This window comes from Pagrus pagrus (genome assembly GCF_965226575.1).
Source record: "Pagrus pagrus genome assembly, chromosome: 11".
Lineage (NCBI taxonomy): Eukaryota > Metazoa > Chordata > Actinopteri > Spariformes > Sparidae > Pagrus > Pagrus pagrus.
Window position 1 is genome coordinate 221298 of NC_140195.1, and position 18703 is coordinate 240000.

Here is an 18703-nt window from a genome sequence, read left to right on the forward strand (position 1 = left end):
ACCTGCACAGACATGAATCTGTGAATATTACTTTAATAACAGGCAGGTACATGGGAAGAAGTGAAGAGAAAACTTTATTTAAAAACAGCATGTTTACAGTGTCATTCATTATTTACATGAAGCTTTTTCATCGTCCAATATCGAACAGCAGAAAGATTCAGAGTGAAAAAAGTACAAATGACAAACATGTAGAAAAAGTTAGAAAATGATTTTTACACAAAGTTCAGACTGTACAGCTCAAAGTATAAAGAAACACTACTGTACAGAGTGCACCTGAACGCATCGCACAGAGACCGCTGTGATGTCACACTGACAGACACGACAACAGCTGGTCCAGGACCTGAAGGGGGACGCGAGTCCAGTGCTGAGGTCACGTCCTCGGTTTGTTCTCATGTTTGCACTATGTAGTTTCAGGACAAAATGTCAAACTCAGAAAGTTAATATTAACAATATTAATAAAGTAATAAAACAAACATTTTCATATAAAGAAGGCTCCTCGAGGGGAGGAAGGTCCTTACAGCGTCCTGCGGACACAAACACAGTCCAACACTGGAACTGTGATTTCTTTTGAGGACACTTTGTTTGTTGTTTATTCAGTTTATTCAATCACAGAAATCAAAGTGAAGATTTTTCTCTTCCTCAAAACTACATAGTGTTCCTCAGCAGGATGAAACCTCTGACACAAGCTGAAACAAAGTGAACGTGAACAAACAAGCTTTTTAAAAACAGTTTGGTTGGAGGCTGCTGGAGGGTTTGGACCTCCGACCTCTGACCTCTGACCTCAGTGGTTCATCTTTGTGACGGCTCTTGATATTTGTGCTGCACAGGACCGGATGAAGGCTGACAAGGTCGTTATTCGTCTCCTGCAGTTCAACATTTAGTTAATCAAGTTTCATATTGAAGCTGTTGTTTCTAGACGAGCCAGCAGGGGCGGGTCAGGACCTGCCATGGGTCAGAACCAGCCTGCTGTCAGTTCATCTGAACCACAGAATAAACTTTTTACAATACAAAAGTTTAAAAGTGCACAAAAACTAAAAATAAACTTTGTGAACTAGTTTATTGTTGTTTTTGTCATTTATATTCAAAACACAAAGGTTGAATTTCTTCTAAACTTTGAGACGATGACACTCAATAACTTTAACTCTCAGAGTATATATATATATATATATATATATATATACATATATACATACACACACACACACACTCTCTCTGTAACCTGACTGAAATCATTTCATCACTATTAGTTTGACGCTAACAAGCGAACACGATGATCTACAGACGTCTGTCTGATGTAAACACTGAGCTGTGTCACCTGACCGGAAGTGTTCAGGACACGAATAATGGCCTCATCCACCTTCCAAACACCTGTGTGGTGAAACAGTCGGTGTGTTTACAGGCTGTTTGTTTCTGGGTCCAGAGGTTGAAGCAGTGCATGCTGGGACTCTTTCTGCTCCTCTGAAGCTACAGTCACATGACAGCAGCTGCAGCCAATCACAGGATGTTAAATGACATCATCAGTCATCCCAGTCTGTGTCCAATCAGGTGGTTTGATCCATGATCGTCAGAATCTTCCGACAGACCTCTAAGCCTCTGAAGGAGGTCGACGTCATGTGACATCATCACAGGTGAGCACACCAGGGGGGTGTTCCAGAGAGCGGGTTTTGTGAAAGCTCTGAGTTTGTTAACCCTGAGATGAGAGAAACTGAGTGTTCAGCTCCAGAGAGAGAGGAAACTGAACCTCTGGTCTGTTACTGTGGTAACTGACTGTGTGGACCTCACCTGCTCACTGGTTCACCTGAAGAAACCCTGAGTGTGACGGAGCTGTCTGACAGCGGCTGTCCTTTCCTTCTCAGTCGATCATGTTGAAGCAGAAATAATTCACATAGTTTTACACCAGGAGGAGAATTTAGATTCATTTAGATGAGCTCTCGCTCGCTGACGAGGACTGGACCCAACAGAACCGCTTCTCATCAGTCCGTCATTTATATTCTCCGGCCGCACAGCGAATATCAGGCTACACGTCATCGCTGACGTGCTCTCAGATCTGAACCATCCTCTTTAATCACTTCGCAGGTTAATCAATCACCTTCAGCAGCCAGAAACAGAAATAACTCACATTTCATTTGGCTTCTGTATTTCCCACAGGCAGCTACAACAGGAACCATCAGTAGAGCCCGGTGGACTTTTTCCAACAACGTAATTTCAAAGTCTGTGTTTCTAGTTTGCCGCCGCATTGAGTATAAGACTAAATGACTTCTAGTTCAGTCTGTAGACAGGAAGTGTGTGTCTGCCTCTAATGTTGGGTCCTGGGGGTGAGTGACGCCCTCAGCCTCTGGTCGCCCAGCGAGCTGACTCAGGACCTTGTTTATTAATTGTTTTGTTGTATTTATTTATTTATTTGTCATTATTTTGTATTTTATTTTAATTTTATTTTTTTGTGTTGTATTTTATTTTATGTTGTGAGGAAGTTGTGAAGAAGGGACAGGACTAAATAAGCTTTCTGCTTCCTCCTGTTCCCTCTCGAACACATTATTTTGTTGTTCTGACATTTCATTTTGATGGCTATTTGTTGTTGTTGTTCGAGATAAAACCAAACAATAAACAATAAGGGCGGGTAGGCTACATCTGGTGTTCCATTTAACAACGGTTGACGCGGCCTTCAAGGTCTCTCCGAAGGACCCAGCCTTAGTGGGCCGCAAAGGCCACGCCCTTCGTGGGCTGCAGCCCCTGAATTGGACACAGCTAGTGTGTCTGTGATTGATGATGTCATCATCTGTGACTCCTTGTGTTTGAAGAGGCTGCAGGTGTGTCATGTGACCACAGCTTCCTGTGGGAGGAGTCGAGGTCAGGCTGGTTTTTCTGAACTGATAGTAAAAAGACAAACTGATCAATAACAATCAATACTGACGATCAGAAGTCAGAACACTGATGTCGAGATTGTTTTTAGAAGAGTACATGAACATCTGATAAAAGTCCATCCAGTCGATCAATAAACCGATCGATCAACACTGTGACATCATCGTCTGATTGTCGATGCAGATGATCCTGAAAAGTTGAAGAAGTTCGACTCCTCCATCCTTTTATTGCTCTCTCTCCACCAACGTTCTCCACCCACGTTCTCACGTTCTCCTCACCAGGAACCACTGTGTTCCTCAAATCCATCAATCATCCATCGATCTCAAGTTCACTTGTCACACAACTGTCATCAATTCAGCCAGATCAACAGTCTGCAGCATCAGGAGCCTCTTCAGAACCTGATCATAAATAATGGGTGTATACAGCGAGGCGTCACAGGAGAGCGAGGCGTCACAGGTGAGCGAGGCGTCACAGGTGAGCGAGACGTTTATTCTCATTAAAGCTGCTCAGTGTCATGTGAGCCTCCTCACAGAGTGAGAACCAGACAGTTACACCCAGCCTGTCAGAATCTGATCCATTCAGTTCAATAACATTTGGAAAGTCTAGAAGAGATTGAATCATTTAGTGTTCGTCAGCCGGGGCGCTAAACAGGAAGTTAGCCGGCTCGGTCGCTGGAAGTCTCTCGTGCTCGCGCTCTGTGAGCTGCACAACACGGAAGATCTGAGTAATTTTATACCAGGAAGTCAAACGACACTGAGCAGCTCTCATAGGAATGAACGAGGCTCCGCCTCCAACACCGAGTCCAGGTTTAATGTAACGCCATTGGTCACACCTGCCGAGCAGCTAACTCCCTTTTTAGCTCTCTGCTAACTTTAATGGTGAGCAGATTATTTTTGTTATCAGACTGAATGGATCAAACAGGAAACCAGTTGTTTGGTATTCTGTGTTTAACTGACGCGTCTTCAGCACAGCGAGCTGATGGAGGCGTCACATCACGCTGTAGTTACACCGTCTGACCACCAGGACCAACATGCTGCAGCCTGACGCTGCTCCAACAGCTGCTGGTACCATTCAACCATCCTGAGCATGTTAGACATGATCAATATGATTATTACTGATGATCAATATGATTATTACTGATAACTTTGGTGTGTTTGGTATAACTGACTCCTGATGCTGCTGATACCACAGACCTCACTGGGTCTTCACTGGTCCTACTGGTTCTTCCTGGTGTGGTAGTGAGGAGAGGAGTGCTGTGATTGGTCGTCTGTTCTTCATGTTTCCTGCTGCAGCAGCTGTTAAACTTTAGTGCAGAGACGTTGAGTCCAGACTGTAAGAATACCTGAAGAGTCTCACCTGACAGTTTGAGTCTGGACTCACCTGAGGGGTCAAACAGGTCACCTGATCTGATCAGAGTTCATCTGTAAAGACTGCTGGTCTGCTGGACGGAGCTGGTGACATCAGCTGGTGATTATGTGCAACAGTTTCTTCATCATCTTCATCATCTTCATCATCTTCATCACTATGATCATATAAAAGCTCGTTCAGTCTGATTGATTGTCTGAGCAGATTAAAGACTAACCGTCGTCATGGAAACGACAGTAAAACACCTGCAGCTCAGTTTTTTCAAGTTTGAAATGTCCGACTCGTCAGCTGTGGTTTTTACCCAGAACCCTTTGGGGGTTAGGGGGAGGAGTCTGTTTAATGATGTTCAGACATCGAAGAAGTCGAATCAACGGTCCATCAGAGCTGAGCAGCGCTCCCATTGGTCCACAGGAGGTCAGCTGACACGTGTTGACCCATTTACTGATGACATCACTATTCTCTGTGTGACATCACAGTGGGCGGAGTTTCAGCAAGTCCTCCTGAACAAGCATCAGGACACGCTGATCCCAGGAAGCCAGCCTGGGATTGGTCCGTGTATCTGTCCGTCTGCATCCTGATTGGTCGGTGAGTCAGACGAGAGTTCCAGGAGATGGCTGGTCCAGAGTCAGGTCTCTGAGAGGGACTTCCTGTTTGTGAGGAGGGAAGGAGTCGTGGTGGAGAGAGCTGTCCACAGACCTGAGAGAGAGACAGAGAGAGAGAGAGAGAGACAGAGAGAGAGAGTCAGTCATGACCGGAGCTCAGGTGTACCTGCTGTACCTGTGTAGGTGAGCTGACTCTACCTGCCGTGCAGCGGGTGTCCGTGGAACGTGGCTGAATGCGGCAGCGTCTGTTTGTGATGCTGCGGAGCGTGATGATGACTCGTCTCCGTCTGGATGACACCGGTCATCCTCCGTCTGCCCTGCAGAGCTCCGCCCCCTCCGGCCTGACCTTTGACCCCGCTGTTTACCTTAGTGTTGACCCCTGCGTTGACCTTGCTGCTGGCCAGGTTTTGGTGGGTGGAACCTATCGTGTTCCTCAGGTACCAGTCCCTCAGACCTGTGGACCACAGAGAGAGATCAGATCACCTCCACCTGTCCTCCTGCCCCGTCAGCACTGCTCACCTGCAGTGCGATCTTATAACCTGTGATGTCATCGACAGTCAGGTACCTCAGCTTCCTGCTGAGGATCCACGACAGGACGTCATTGTCCACGTCTACGACCACAATAAAGTTTTGATACAGAAGCTGCTGATTCACAGCATGTCTGGGTAAAGGTACAGGTGATCAGGTGTGATAGACACACACACACACACACACACACACACACACACACACACACACACACACACACACACACACACTATGGCGGTAGAATCGTGTCATAATGCGTGCGCACCTATCAACTGAACGTGTCACACGCGCGTGCTTTGACGCCTGCGCAGCGAGCAGCGCCTGACGTGTAATGTAGTTTCCTCATTGACTTATAATGGTCCCCCGTTCACACGCACGTTCACGCGTATGACTGCTGCACGCCGGTAATCACACTACGTGTAGTGACTACGCGTAACATTCATGCGTTTTTATGCGAACGCACGCACGCACGCACGCATGAAGATAATTGAACATTTTTGTCACACGCTCACATGTAGGCGGAAATGACGTGCGCAAACTATGTCACGCGTAACAAGATGCTGCGTGCGTACGAAGCAGCGTGCGCACGTCTGTCTGTCACTGTTTGACAAATGTTGTCACGCGTTCACACACGCGTGCGGTCGCAGTTTCTGATGTGCGACCGGAAGTTGATCTGCACCGTGCGCAACACACCGCGTACGTGAACGCCTCGCGTAGTTGGCCTTTTCATTTTATTGAAGTGTCGTCAACCAGGGGAGGCAGCAGTGAGCCAGACACTGCTGCCAGAATTATAAAGGAAGAATGAGAAGGAGGAGAAGTGTTTTTTTTGTTATATATGTATGTATGTATAAAAAACGCTGCTGCTCGAGTCCTCAGTGGGACCAGGACGGTGGATCATTGATAAAAGTGCGTGCTTCCCCCGCCCCTCCCAACAAAAGTCCTGGGAGTGTGTTGCAGCTGTTCAGGTGCACAAACCTAACGCACCTCTCCAGCGGTCCCAGCAGTTCTCAATGAACTGATCACCTGCGGGGGGCGTGGTTAACTTACAAATGTTTGTCATTGATTTTGTGTCTCATGTGAGAAACAAAGTAAAAGAAACAGCAACAGAACTCTTTCTCTGTCTTCATGGAACAAATGAATCATGTCATGTAAAAGTCTGTATGTCTGTATCTCGTATTGATCGATGGCTCCATCTACTGGATGAACATGGAACACAGAACAACCACGCGAGGCGTCTAAGTACGCGTTGTGTTGCGCACGGTGCAGATCAACTTCCGGTCGCACATCAGAAACTGCGACCGCACGCGTGTGTGAACGCGTGACAACATTTGTCAAACAGTGACAGACAGACGTGCGCACGCTGCTTCGTACGCACGCAGCTTCTTGTTACGCGTGAAATACAGTCTGCACGTAACAACGCACGCACGCACGCACGCATAACAAAATTCTCATGCGTGCACACACCCGTTGCTGCGCATCTCTCTGGTTGTTTTGACATTGATATACCTTCATACACACACACACACACACACACACACACACAGTTCCTGCTGCTGTGACCCAGTTGCAGCTCCACATCATTAAAGTTTCATCAGATTTTATCTTCAGACTTTATACTGTCCCGACCTGAGCTGCAGGTCAGAGGAAGAGAAGAAGAACTGACTCAGGTGACTAGAGCTCAGGAAGTGGCTGTGATGTAACAGGAAGTGTGTGGTCCGTACCTTCCAGGGCGAGGGCCTTGTGGAGGCTCCTGGTGGCCTCCTCCAGCTGTGCGTCCTGGGTGGGGGGCAGATGTGGTGGGCGGGGGGGCAGCAGGTGGGGGTGGGGGTCGGGCTGGATGGTGGACAGAGGAGGATTGTGGGTATCGGTCTGGCTCTGCTGCACCGGGAGGAAGGGGCCGCAGGATTTAGTGCGGGTCACTTTGATTCGCCGCTGGTCACTCGGTTGACCGCGGCATGTGGGCGGGGCTCCCGGGGGCTGCTGGGAGGAGAAGCCGTTGTAGAGCAGCTGGTGCTGTGATGTGATTGGCTGCCTGTTGTTGGTCTGGGACTGCTGCCGCTGCAGCTGCTGCTGTTTCCCCCAGATGTAGTCCAACAGCACCTCGCTGTACCCGCCTCCTCTCCCTCGCCCCGCCCCTCCCCCCTCGCTCAGTGTGATATTCGTCCTTGTGCGTCCGTCCGTCAGCGTCTCAGAGCTCCTGAACGCTCCGGCCGTGTTTGTTCCCCGGGACCCCAGTAGACCGTTTACCCACAATCCTCCCTGCTGCAGACCCCCCTCCTCCTCTGGGGGGTTTATGCGGTCCAGGAGGGCATCTGAGCTGTGACTGTGGCGAGCGCCATTCACCCTGACTCCGCCCTCCGCCGCACTGGGATCAGAGGGGCCCGAGGAGGAGGAGGAGTCCTGAGAGCGAGGGGGAGGAGGGGGGGGGAGGAGGGGGAGGGGAGGGGGGTGAGAGGGAGGGAGGGGGAGGGGCCTGTGGGCCTGAAGAGCATCTGGGTGGTCGCACCTGAGAGGAGACAAGAAGTGTTCAGGTGGACTGACTGTTATACAGTGTGTGTGTGTGTGCGTGTGTGTGTGTGTGTGTGTGTGTACCTGTTGTGCAATGAGTTCTTCCTGGTTTTGTTCTGGTAGAGAACCTCAACTGGAGAACCAGCGGAGACCAGCAGGGGGCGACACTGAGACACACCATCATCTGACAGACAGACAGACAGGCAGGCAGACAGACAAACAGACAGGCAGGCAGACAGGCAGACAGACAGACAGACAGACAGGCAGGCAGGCAGACAGGTTAGTGTAGAATCACAGAACAGATGTCGAATGATGATTGTGATCAAACTATCAAAATAAGCAGGTGGAGCTGTGTGTGTGTGTGTGTGTGTGTGTGTGTGTGTGTGTGTGTTACCGTTGTCGTGTCCCGTTGAGTCTGATGTCGAGCTGCTCTCTGATCTCACTGTGTCGTCTGGAAAAACACACACGCACACACACAGATGTAGCTTCAGAATAAAAGCAGGAAGAAGGAAGTTTCCTCGTCTTCCTCAAACAATGACTTCTCATCTGCTGCCAGCTGTGTGTGTGTGTGTGTGTGTGTGTGTGTGTGTGTGTGTGTGTGTGTGTGTGTGTGTGTGTGTGTGTGTTACCTGTGTGGCAGCCTCTGTGTACAGTCCTCTTCCCGTGGTGTGTGTGTGTCTGAGTGTGTGTGTTGTGTTCAGAGTCGCTGTGTTTCCTCAGAGCTCCGCTGAATAAAGTTTTCTTTGGTTTTGAACGCTGACAGTCGACATCATCCTGCAGAGGAAGAGAATCATCATCATCATCTTCATCATCATCATCAAACTGATCTCAGGTCAGTTTGACTTGTTCTGATCAGATGTTATCAGAGTATCTGCAGCTTTCAGGTAAATTTAAGACCGACGTGGTCGATGGTGAGACGTCAGATGCGTGTGACAGTCAGCAAACTTTACTCCAAACATTCATTTATTAGTTATTAAAGAACAAACGATGTAACTGCACCATTTTAAATCACTCTTCCTTAAAAATCAACACGTCAGAGACGTAAACATTAATACTGATTCATCTGAGATCAACGATATTGGCCGATAATATTTGCAAACTGATCATCAGCCCATCAATTACCGCAAGAACCAACCAAAGCCACGGACGTCTCCCGGAGTTGGGCCGAGCCGTACCAGAGCATAGAATCATTCTTGCTAGGCTAAGGTTAGCGCTAGTAGCTTGCTAGCTACAAGGAAACAAAATGTCTGTCTAACTATCTGTCAGTAGATCAAATCAAATCAAATTTTATTTATACAGCCCAAAATCACAATCACATTGCCTCAATGGGCTTTACAGTCTGTACAGTGAACGACATCCTCTGTTCTTAGACCCTCGATTCGAGTGAGGAAAAACTTCCCATCTTGATGGAAAAAACGACCCTGTTAACCGGGAAAAAAAAAGACGATGGAAGAAACCTCAGGAGGAGCCACAGAGGAGGGATCCGTCTTCCAGGACGGACAGTCATGCAATAGATGTCGCATGTAGATCAGATGTGAGTTGCCTCCCGACTTCTCTCCAGTCCTCACTCAGGTGAGATAATGACCGTTTGTGCCGTTTAATTTTGAAAGAGCAACAACCAATCAGGACAGAGAAGAGACTGTCTGACCAATCCTGACAGCTGCTCGCTCAGTCGCCCAGCGGCTCCTCTTCCCCCACAACGATTGTTAAGACTTTTTAAGGGAACTTCTTTATTTATTAATTATTTGTTTGACCATCAGCACTTCCTGTTCCTGGCCCTTTCACAATAAATCCAGGTGATCCTCCTCACCTCTGCTCGACACTTCCGGTTTCCTTGGCGAGACGTCCCACCTCTCCGTCGGACGCAGGGCGGTTTCTCTCCCGCCTCCAGGGGGTAGTCGCTGGGCACCGCCCCCGTCAGCTCCTGACCAATGAAAACACAGGAAAACCCTCCTTTGATTACATCATATTAACCTCCTGCAGCCAATCAAAGTGAGTCCAGGAGAATAATCAGCTGTTAGAGGGAGTCTAATGATGTCATCACTCACCGCCTCCTGCAGACAGACGCATCTCAGCTCAGCCAATCGAGTGCTGAGCAGCGCCTGCAGGCTCCGCCTCCTCTCCTGCAGCTGTGCCATTCGCTCCCTCCGCTTCCTGTCCGGACAGGTGAGAGGGTCTGCGCGTGCACACACACACACACGCACACACACACACAGTAACACAAGGAGTCAACAACATGTCTCCATGTTGTTGATTGTCATTGTCTGTTGTTGTTTGTTGTTGTTGTTGTTGTTTGTCCTCACCAGGTGCTGAGATGAGTTGACCTTTGACCTCCATGGCTTGTGCCTCCCATGTGACTCCGCCTCCTCCCTCCTCGCTGCTCGACTCCTGTTCGCCGCCCCACACACACTCACTCACCTGCACCACACATTCAATTCAGTTCAAACTTTATTGTCACCGCCCACATGATGACGTCATCATGTGATGATCATCAGGTGGCCTCACGTGAACACATGAAGACGTCCTGATGATGACGAGACTTCAGATTATTATCAGATATTTGGTTTGAATTATTGATCATGAATCAGAACTGAGTTGATTTTGTTCTGTTGGTGAACGTCTCATCACTGATCCAGCTTTCAGTTTATACATAATCAATCAATCAATCAATCAATCAATCAATCAATCAATCAATCTCTCACCTTGTAACTGGGTTCATAAGAGCTCCAGTAGTTCACTCCTGTGGCCATCGACCACAGCACGGCTCCACGCGTCAGCTGTCTAGTTGGTTAGCAGTTAGCGGTTAGCAGGCAGTGTAGTTGTAGCTCCCCGGTCGGCCTGCAGGGGGAGTCTAACAGTCTTCAGCACCTCTGACCTGTAAAGAGAAGAAGAGAAGAAGAAGAAGAGGAGATCAGAGTGACGGCCAATCAGAAGTCAGGAACAACAACGTGACCGAGTCATCAACAGTCACATTAATGTTCAACCAATCACTGCAGTCATCAATCAGAGAACAGATGTTGTGATGTCACAGGTCACTCATTGGACGAGAACAAACTGATCAAAACAAACTTTAAACACAGAACCAATCAGAGATCAATATGAAATATGATCAATACAAGTTGTTCAAACTGCAAACTTTCTGTGAGTGTGTGTGTGTGTGATCTCAGGTGTGCCTCTGAAGGTAAACACAGGATGTACAGGTGAGATCCTGCGCTATGATTGGCTGCATGACATCATGATGTCACATCTACGACACCTGATGTCCCTCAGAGACGTCTGATGTCCAAACTAAACTTCATACTTTATATTTTATCATTTGTTGTTCAAAACATTTATTCATGTTTATTACTAGAAACAACCAACGTCACATCTGTCCTCCGTCTGTCCTCCGCCTGTCCTCCGCCTGTCCTCCGTCTGTCCTGTCTGAACTCTGAAAGCTTCGAAGAGAACAAGGTGTCCTCTGACTGCAGGACACCGTCCCTGAGAGCAGGAAGTGGAGCCCAACAGGAAACAGGAAGAAGGAAATGAGCGATGAAAAGAAGGAAACAAGAGCATGAGAGAGAGACAGACAGACAGAGAGAGAGACAGAGAGAGAGACAGACAGACAGACAGAGAGAGAGACAGACAGACAGAGAGACAGAGAGAGAGACAGACAGACAGACAGAGAGAGAGACAGACAGACAGAGAGACAGACAGACAGAGAGAGAGACAGAGAGAGAGACAGACAGACAGACAGAGAGAGAGACAGACAGACAGAGAGACAGAGAGAGAGACAGAGAGAGAGACAGACAGAGAGACAGACAGACAGACAGACAGACAGAGAGAGAGACAGAGAGAGAGAGACAGACAGACAGAGAGAGAGACAGAGAGAGAGACAGACAGACAGACAGACAGAGAGAGAGACAGACAGACAGACAGACAGACAGAGAGAGAGACAGAGAGAGAGAGACAGACAGACAGACAGACAGACAGAGGGATATATCCAGGATATAATGAAGTCATGGTGCCCTCTATAAGATTAAAAAACATATGCAAGGTTGTGGTATGAAGGAGATCTTTGCTGTCAGGAATCGAACCTGATGTCATGGACCCACAGGGCAACAACCATGTATTTGGTCTGGCCCCCTGTTTACCACACCAACCATCACCCGTCAGAACAACCTTGACTCTGAAATAAATCAAAGTGGCAGGAGACAGTGCATCTCTGTCGGCCTCAGGCCTGTACATAGTTAATGGCAGGTTCAGAGGGACTCTCTGGGAGATTCACACTCCTCAGCTCTTGGGTCTAGTGTAGTAGACTATGCAGTCACTGACATGGACCCCTCCACTACCAGTGCATTCACTGTCAGACAGCAATCCCCCCTCTCAGACCACAACCAAATACATGTGTCCTTTAAACTCTCGGATCAAATGAGACACAACAAGGGAACCCAGCAAGCTGTTTCAATAAATCCTCCTGACAGACAGTGGAGACAAACTCATCATGGCCTCCAGCTCACCTGATCTGATGAGTGACATATCAATATATGACCAAAACCAACATGTCTCTACCAGAGATGGTGTCAACAAGGCCACTGATGACATCAGTATGATATTTCATAAGGCAGCTATTAAAGCTGAAGCCTGTTAAAAGGCAAAACGCTGACAAATGGTTTGATCAAGAACGCAAGACCATCAGAAAAGCCCTGAGAAAAATAACACATGAAAAACATCGGCAACCACCCAGCCTTACGCATCAGACACAATGACATGTTAAAGAAATAGAAATGTACGATTAGGAACAAAAAACTAAATGATAGCCACATGAAACTCGAAGATATTGAGAACACCACTAATCAAAATCAATTCTGGGATAAAAAGCAACAGACATCATCCAACATGGTGACATCTGGAGAGCACTGTGACAATCTGTACAAAGACAGACCAATAAATCAAATCAATTCAGATCAGTGTATTATACAAGAAAACCTCCAAACATTAGAAGAAACAGTTAAAGACAACCCTGATTTCTCAATTACTTGGGAAGAATCGACCACACAGACAAAATGTCTCCAGCCGAGGAAAGCTTGTGGTCCAGGCAGCATTAAAAACCAAATGCTCTCTGCAGCAGCCAGAGCTGCAGGCTGCAGTGTTACAGCTGTTCAACACTGTGTTACAGTCGGATGTTTTCCTCACATCTGGTGCAAAGGGCTCATTTCCCCCATTCATAAGAGTGGGGACACATCAGACCTGATAACTAGCGTGGCCTCTGTGTCAGCAGCTGTCCAGGTGAATCATTCTGAGTATTCTGAATAAAAGAAAACCAGATTTCCTTGAGGACTCCATCTTCAGTAAAAGTCAAACTGGCTTCCTCCCAAAACACCGCACCACCGACCATGTACAGACCCTTCACACTTTAATCAACAAACATGTTCACCAAACACGATCTCCTCCTCCCCTCCTCCTCTCCTCCACACACACACACACACACACACACACACACACACACACACACACACACACACACACACACACACACACAGGTGTTTGACCTTGCAGGTTGAGTGTTGGGGGAGGGGTGTGACTCACCTCCCCCTCTTACTGAACAGCTGATAAAAGCTCGGAAAACAAACTGAGACCATGATGCCATCAGTACACAACATGTCAACAACATGTACACAACGTGTCAACAACATGTACATAATATGTCAACAACATGTACACAACATGTACACAACAACAAACACAAACAAACAGAACCTGAAACACTTCAGAGAAAAAATAATGCTAAGTCAACATCACAGAGATGAAAGAGAGCAGCTGCAGACACCACAACTACACCACCACAACTACACCAGCACCACAACTACACCACCACAACTACACCACCACAACTACACCAGCACCACAACTACACCACCACAACTACACCACCACAACTACACCAGCACCACAACTACACCACCACAACTACACCACCACAACTACACCAGCACCACAACTACACCAGCACAACTACACCAGCACCACAACTACACCACCACAACTACACCAGCACCACAACTACACCACCACAACTACACCAGCACAACTGCACCACCACAACTACACCAGCACAACTACACCAGCACCACAACTACACCACCACAACTACACCAGCACCACAACTACACCACCACAACTACACCAGCACAACTGCACCACCACAACTACACCAGCACAACTACACCAGCACCACAACTACACCACCACAACTACACCAGCACCACAACTACACCACCACAACTACACCAGCACAACTGCACCACCACAACTACACCACCACAACTACACCAGCACCACAACTACACCACCACAACTACAACAGCACCACAACTACACCAGTACAACTGCACCACCACAACTACACCAGCACCACAACTACACCACCACAACTGCACCACCACAACTACACCACCACAACTACACCAGCACCACAACTACACCACCACAACTACACCAGCACCACAACTACACCAGCACAACTACACCAGCACCACAACTACACCACCACAACTGCACCACCACAACTACACCAGCACCACAACTACACCACCACAACTACACCAGCACCACAACTACACCACCACAACTACACCACCACAACTACACCAGCACCACAACTACACCACCACAACTACACCACCACAACTACACCAGCACCACAACTACACCACCACAACTACACCAGCACCACACTTACCCAAGAACCACAACTACACCACCACAACTACACCAGCACAACTGCACCACCACAACTACACCACCACAACTTCACCAACACCACAACTGCACCACCACAACTACACCAGCACAACTGCACCACCACCACAACTACACCACCACAACTACACCAACACCACAACTACACCACCACAACTTCACCAACACCACAACTGCACCACCACAACTACACCAACACCACAACTACACCAGCACCACAACTACACCACCACCACAACTACACCACAACTACACCAACACCACAACTACACCACCACAACTACACCACCAACACCACAACTACACCAGCACCACAACTACACCAACACCACAACTACACCAACACCACAACTACACCAGCACCACAACTACACCAACACCACAACTACACCACCACCACCACCACAACTACACCAGCACCACAACTACACCAACACCAGTACTACACCACCAACACCACAACTACACCAGCACCACAACTACACCAACACCACAACTACACCAACACAACTACACCAACACCACAACTACACCACCACTTCACCACCACAACTACACCAACACAACTACAACACCACAACTACACAACCACAACTACACTAACACAACTACAACACCACCACAATTACACCAACACCACAACTACACCAACACCACAACTACACCAACACAACTACAACACCACAACTACAACACCATAACTAGACCACCACAACTACACCACCACAACTACACCAACACCACAACTACACCACCACAACTACACCAACACCACAACTACACCACCACAACAACTACACCACCACAACAACAACACCACCACAACAACACCACCACAACACCACAACTACACTAACACCACAACTACACCACCACCACTACACCATCACCACAACTACACCACCACAACTACACCATCACCACAACTACACCACCAAAACTACACCACCACCACAACTACACCAACACCACATCTACACCACCACAACTACACCAACGCCACAAGTACACCACCACCACTACACCATCACCACAACTACATCACCACAAGTACAACACCACCACTACACCAACACCACAACTACACCACCACAACTACAACACCACAACTACACCACCACAACTACATCACCAAGACTACACCACCACAACTAAACCAACACCACAACTACACCAACACCACAACTACACCACCACAACTACACAACTACACCTACACAACCACAACACAACTATAACAACTGTGTGTGTGTAAAGGAACTAATTAATAAAGGCTGATGTTTCCTGTTAGATTTAAAGGAGCAGTTCACTCAGTCATCATCTCCTCCTGATGATATAAAGTCAGGCTCAGTAAACGGCTGTGTCCAAATTCAGGGGCTGCAGCCTTCAATGACCTAGCCTTTGCGGTCCAGGAGGGCCGGGTCTTTCGGACAGGTCTTTGAACGCCTCGTCCATCATTGTTAAATGGGACGGTCTAGCCTTCGGAGTATTTCCTGGTTGCCTCACTAGATGTTCCCGCCCCTTACCCTTACGTCACGATTGTGAATAAAGATATGCATTAAAGTCTGTTTTGGTTCAAATCTATCAAACATGTACATTTATTTGTGTGTGTACAAAAATTAATGACAAAATGTGTCAAGTCTAAATTGAATCATTAACATTACAAAATAAACATTAACCCATTGGTGAATAACAACTATATTTACCACAGCATCACCAGCGTCACGTGTTTTAACTGAAAGTTGAAATTTGGAGGTTTTGAAGTTAAACATATCTGGCGTTGGATGTTCAAAAGACTAAAAACCGAGTATAAACCCATTACTTAAATTTGAATGTCATGTCTGCGCCACTTGATGTCGCCATTTTCTCTTGCTTCCTCTTCTGTTTCGGGACTGAGCAGCGGTGCGCAAAGAATCTTGGGATATGTGAGGCCGCGAAGGATAGTAGCGGTGCGTCCTCCGAAAAGAGGGAAGGCCAGGCTGCATTTGTGGGCTGCGTTTGGAGGAGCCTCTGAATTGGGACGGCCTTCGCGCAGTGTTGTGACGTAATTGGCCTTCAAATGCGCACTTCTTGGGCTGCAGCCCCTGAATTTGGACATAGTCATCGTCTCCTCCTGATGATATAAAGTCAGGCTCAGTCATCATCTCCTCCTGATAATATAAAGTCAGGCTCAGGCATCATCTCCTCCTGATAATATAAAGTCAGGCTCAGTCATCGTCTCCTCCTGATGATATAAAGTCAGGCTCAGTCATCGTCTCCTCCTGATGATATAAAGTCAGGCTCAGTCATCGTCTCCTCCTGATGATATAAAGTCAGGCTCAGTCATCGTCTCCTCCTGATGATATAAAGTCAGGCTCAGTCATCGTCTCCTCCTGATGATATAAAGTCAGGCTCAGTCATCGTCTCCTCCTGATGATATAAAGTCAGGCTCAGTCATCGTCTCCTCCTGATAATATAAAGTCAGGCTCAGTCATCGTCTCCTCCTGATGATATAAAGTCAGGCTCAGTCATCGTCTCCTCCTGATGATATAAAGTCAGGCTCAGTCATCATCTCCTCCTGATGATATAAAGTCAGGTGAAGTCTCGTAGTCTACAGAACATTTCTGGAGCTTCACAGTAAAACAGAGTTGCAGCGTTCTGCTAAACAACTGAAGCAGCTGGAGATGATTTAAACATCAGATGTCTCCATACAGCTCGTCTGCTGTGATCACAGAGATCACTACCTGATCTGAGGAGAACATATTTAACCCTCACTGTGCGGTCCAGCTCGTGCTAACAGCGTTAGATCGATAACGACTGATTTAGTGAACTGCCCCTTTAAGCGGTGTCATGTGACCTGTCAGTGATCAGCGGGTCACTCACACATGAGCCCAGTGTCGTCCAGTCAGAGATTAAACAGGAAGTGAGAGCTCAGCTTCACATTAAAAGCTCTAAGGCTGAAGGTTTCCACACTGAGACCAGGAAAGACCACATCAGTCCAGACCTGTCAGTTGCTCTGGGTTCAGATCTACTTACTATCCCCAGAGTCCAAACTGAACCTGGACCAGATCTGAACCAAGGACTCCACAAACCTGCAGGTCTGCTGAGACTCAGATGGTTAGACGCTCGTTCTTCTTCTTCTGTTTCAATGTATCATACCTCCTGAGCACACACACACACACACGCTCATCAGCTGGTCTGATGAACGAGGCGTTCAGGTGCCATATATGTCAAATCACAGCTTTATATTCTAACATGCAGAGCTTCATCACACTCTTCCTGAACACACCTGAACACACTGATCTGTACACTGTGATGCTCCATCAGCCCAAAAAAAAAACAAAGTGAAGAAGACACACAGGGTCACCTGAGAGCAGCTGAGCAGCTGAAATACCTTCACAGGTGGAGCCAGGTGTCCTCTGTGTCTCCATGGAGACATGAAGACACGTCAGGTCGCTTTAAATCCAGACGAAGAAGAAGAGAACAAAGAGGAGACGCTCAGAGGAGTGAAGCACAGCTGAGACACGTTCACACTGACGCTCTGCTCAGTCTGCAGCGTCAGCTTACACACACACAGACACACACTTCCTCTACAGCACTTCAAAGTAAAAGTACAGGAAGCAGAGGTTCCCACAGGAAATTCGCTCAGATTTCATGGGTCAGAACAAGAGTCCAGTCGGCTCGAGCCGGTTCTGATGACCTTGACTTGACAGAAAATGACTGACTTGAGACTCGACTTGGAAGCTAAAGACCTGAAGACTTGAAGAGTGAAGCACTTGTCTGTTTGTTCCTTCAGTGTGTCAGTGTTTCACTGTGTGAACAAGACGAGACGGGAAATGTTTCTGATTGAAGGAACTCAGAATAAATCAGCTTTAATAGAACCATCACACACACACACACACACACACACACACACACACACACACACACACACACACACACTTTAGACAGACAGACAGAGACAATAAGAGGACATGAAGACAAACTGTCCACATTAAAGATCATCACAGTTTTATGTGTTTATATTTTCTTCTTCTCTTCCTGCCCATCTCTCTGCTGATGCTCTTATTGTGAAAGAGGCTGCATCCTGTTTACTCTCAGCAACTTGATGAAGCCTGATG

General features: G+C 47.5%; 1 protein-coding gene across 6 annotated transcripts in view; it reads right to left on the reverse strand.

Annotated features, from left to right (window-relative positions):
• Positions 1–56: 56 nt before the first annotated feature.
• ccdc120a (coiled-coil domain containing 120a) overlaps positions 57–18703 on the reverse strand; it is a 25835-nt gene continuing 7188 nt past the window's right edge. For 2 of the 6 annotated variants that reach the window (XM_084367887.1, XM_084367892.1), the window contains exons 2-11: positions 10565–10737; positions 10166–10280; positions 9911–10038; positions 9673–9786; positions 8492–8636; positions 8257–8313; positions 7947–8046; positions 7076–7860; positions 5025–5280; positions 57–4920 (exon numbers count right to left, since the gene is read on the reverse strand). In XM_084367887.1, the coding sequence (XP_084224013.1) occupies positions 4815–4920; positions 5025–5280; positions 7076–7860; positions 7947–8046; positions 8257–8313; positions 8492–8636; positions 9673–9786; positions 9911–10038; positions 10166–10280; positions 10565–10612 (1854 nt within the window). In that variant the 5' untranslated portion in view covers positions 10613–10737 and the 3' untranslated portion in view covers positions 57–4814. Of the gene's footprint in view, positions 4921–5024; positions 5281–7075; positions 7861–7946; positions 8047–8256; positions 8314–8491; positions 8637–9672; positions 9787–9910; positions 10039–10165; positions 10281–10564; positions 10738–11211; positions 11499–17976; positions 18393–18703 lie in introns of those variants that run through there. The other 4 variants (XM_084367889.1, XM_084367891.1, XM_084367888.1 and 1 more) reach the window with 4 other exon arrangements.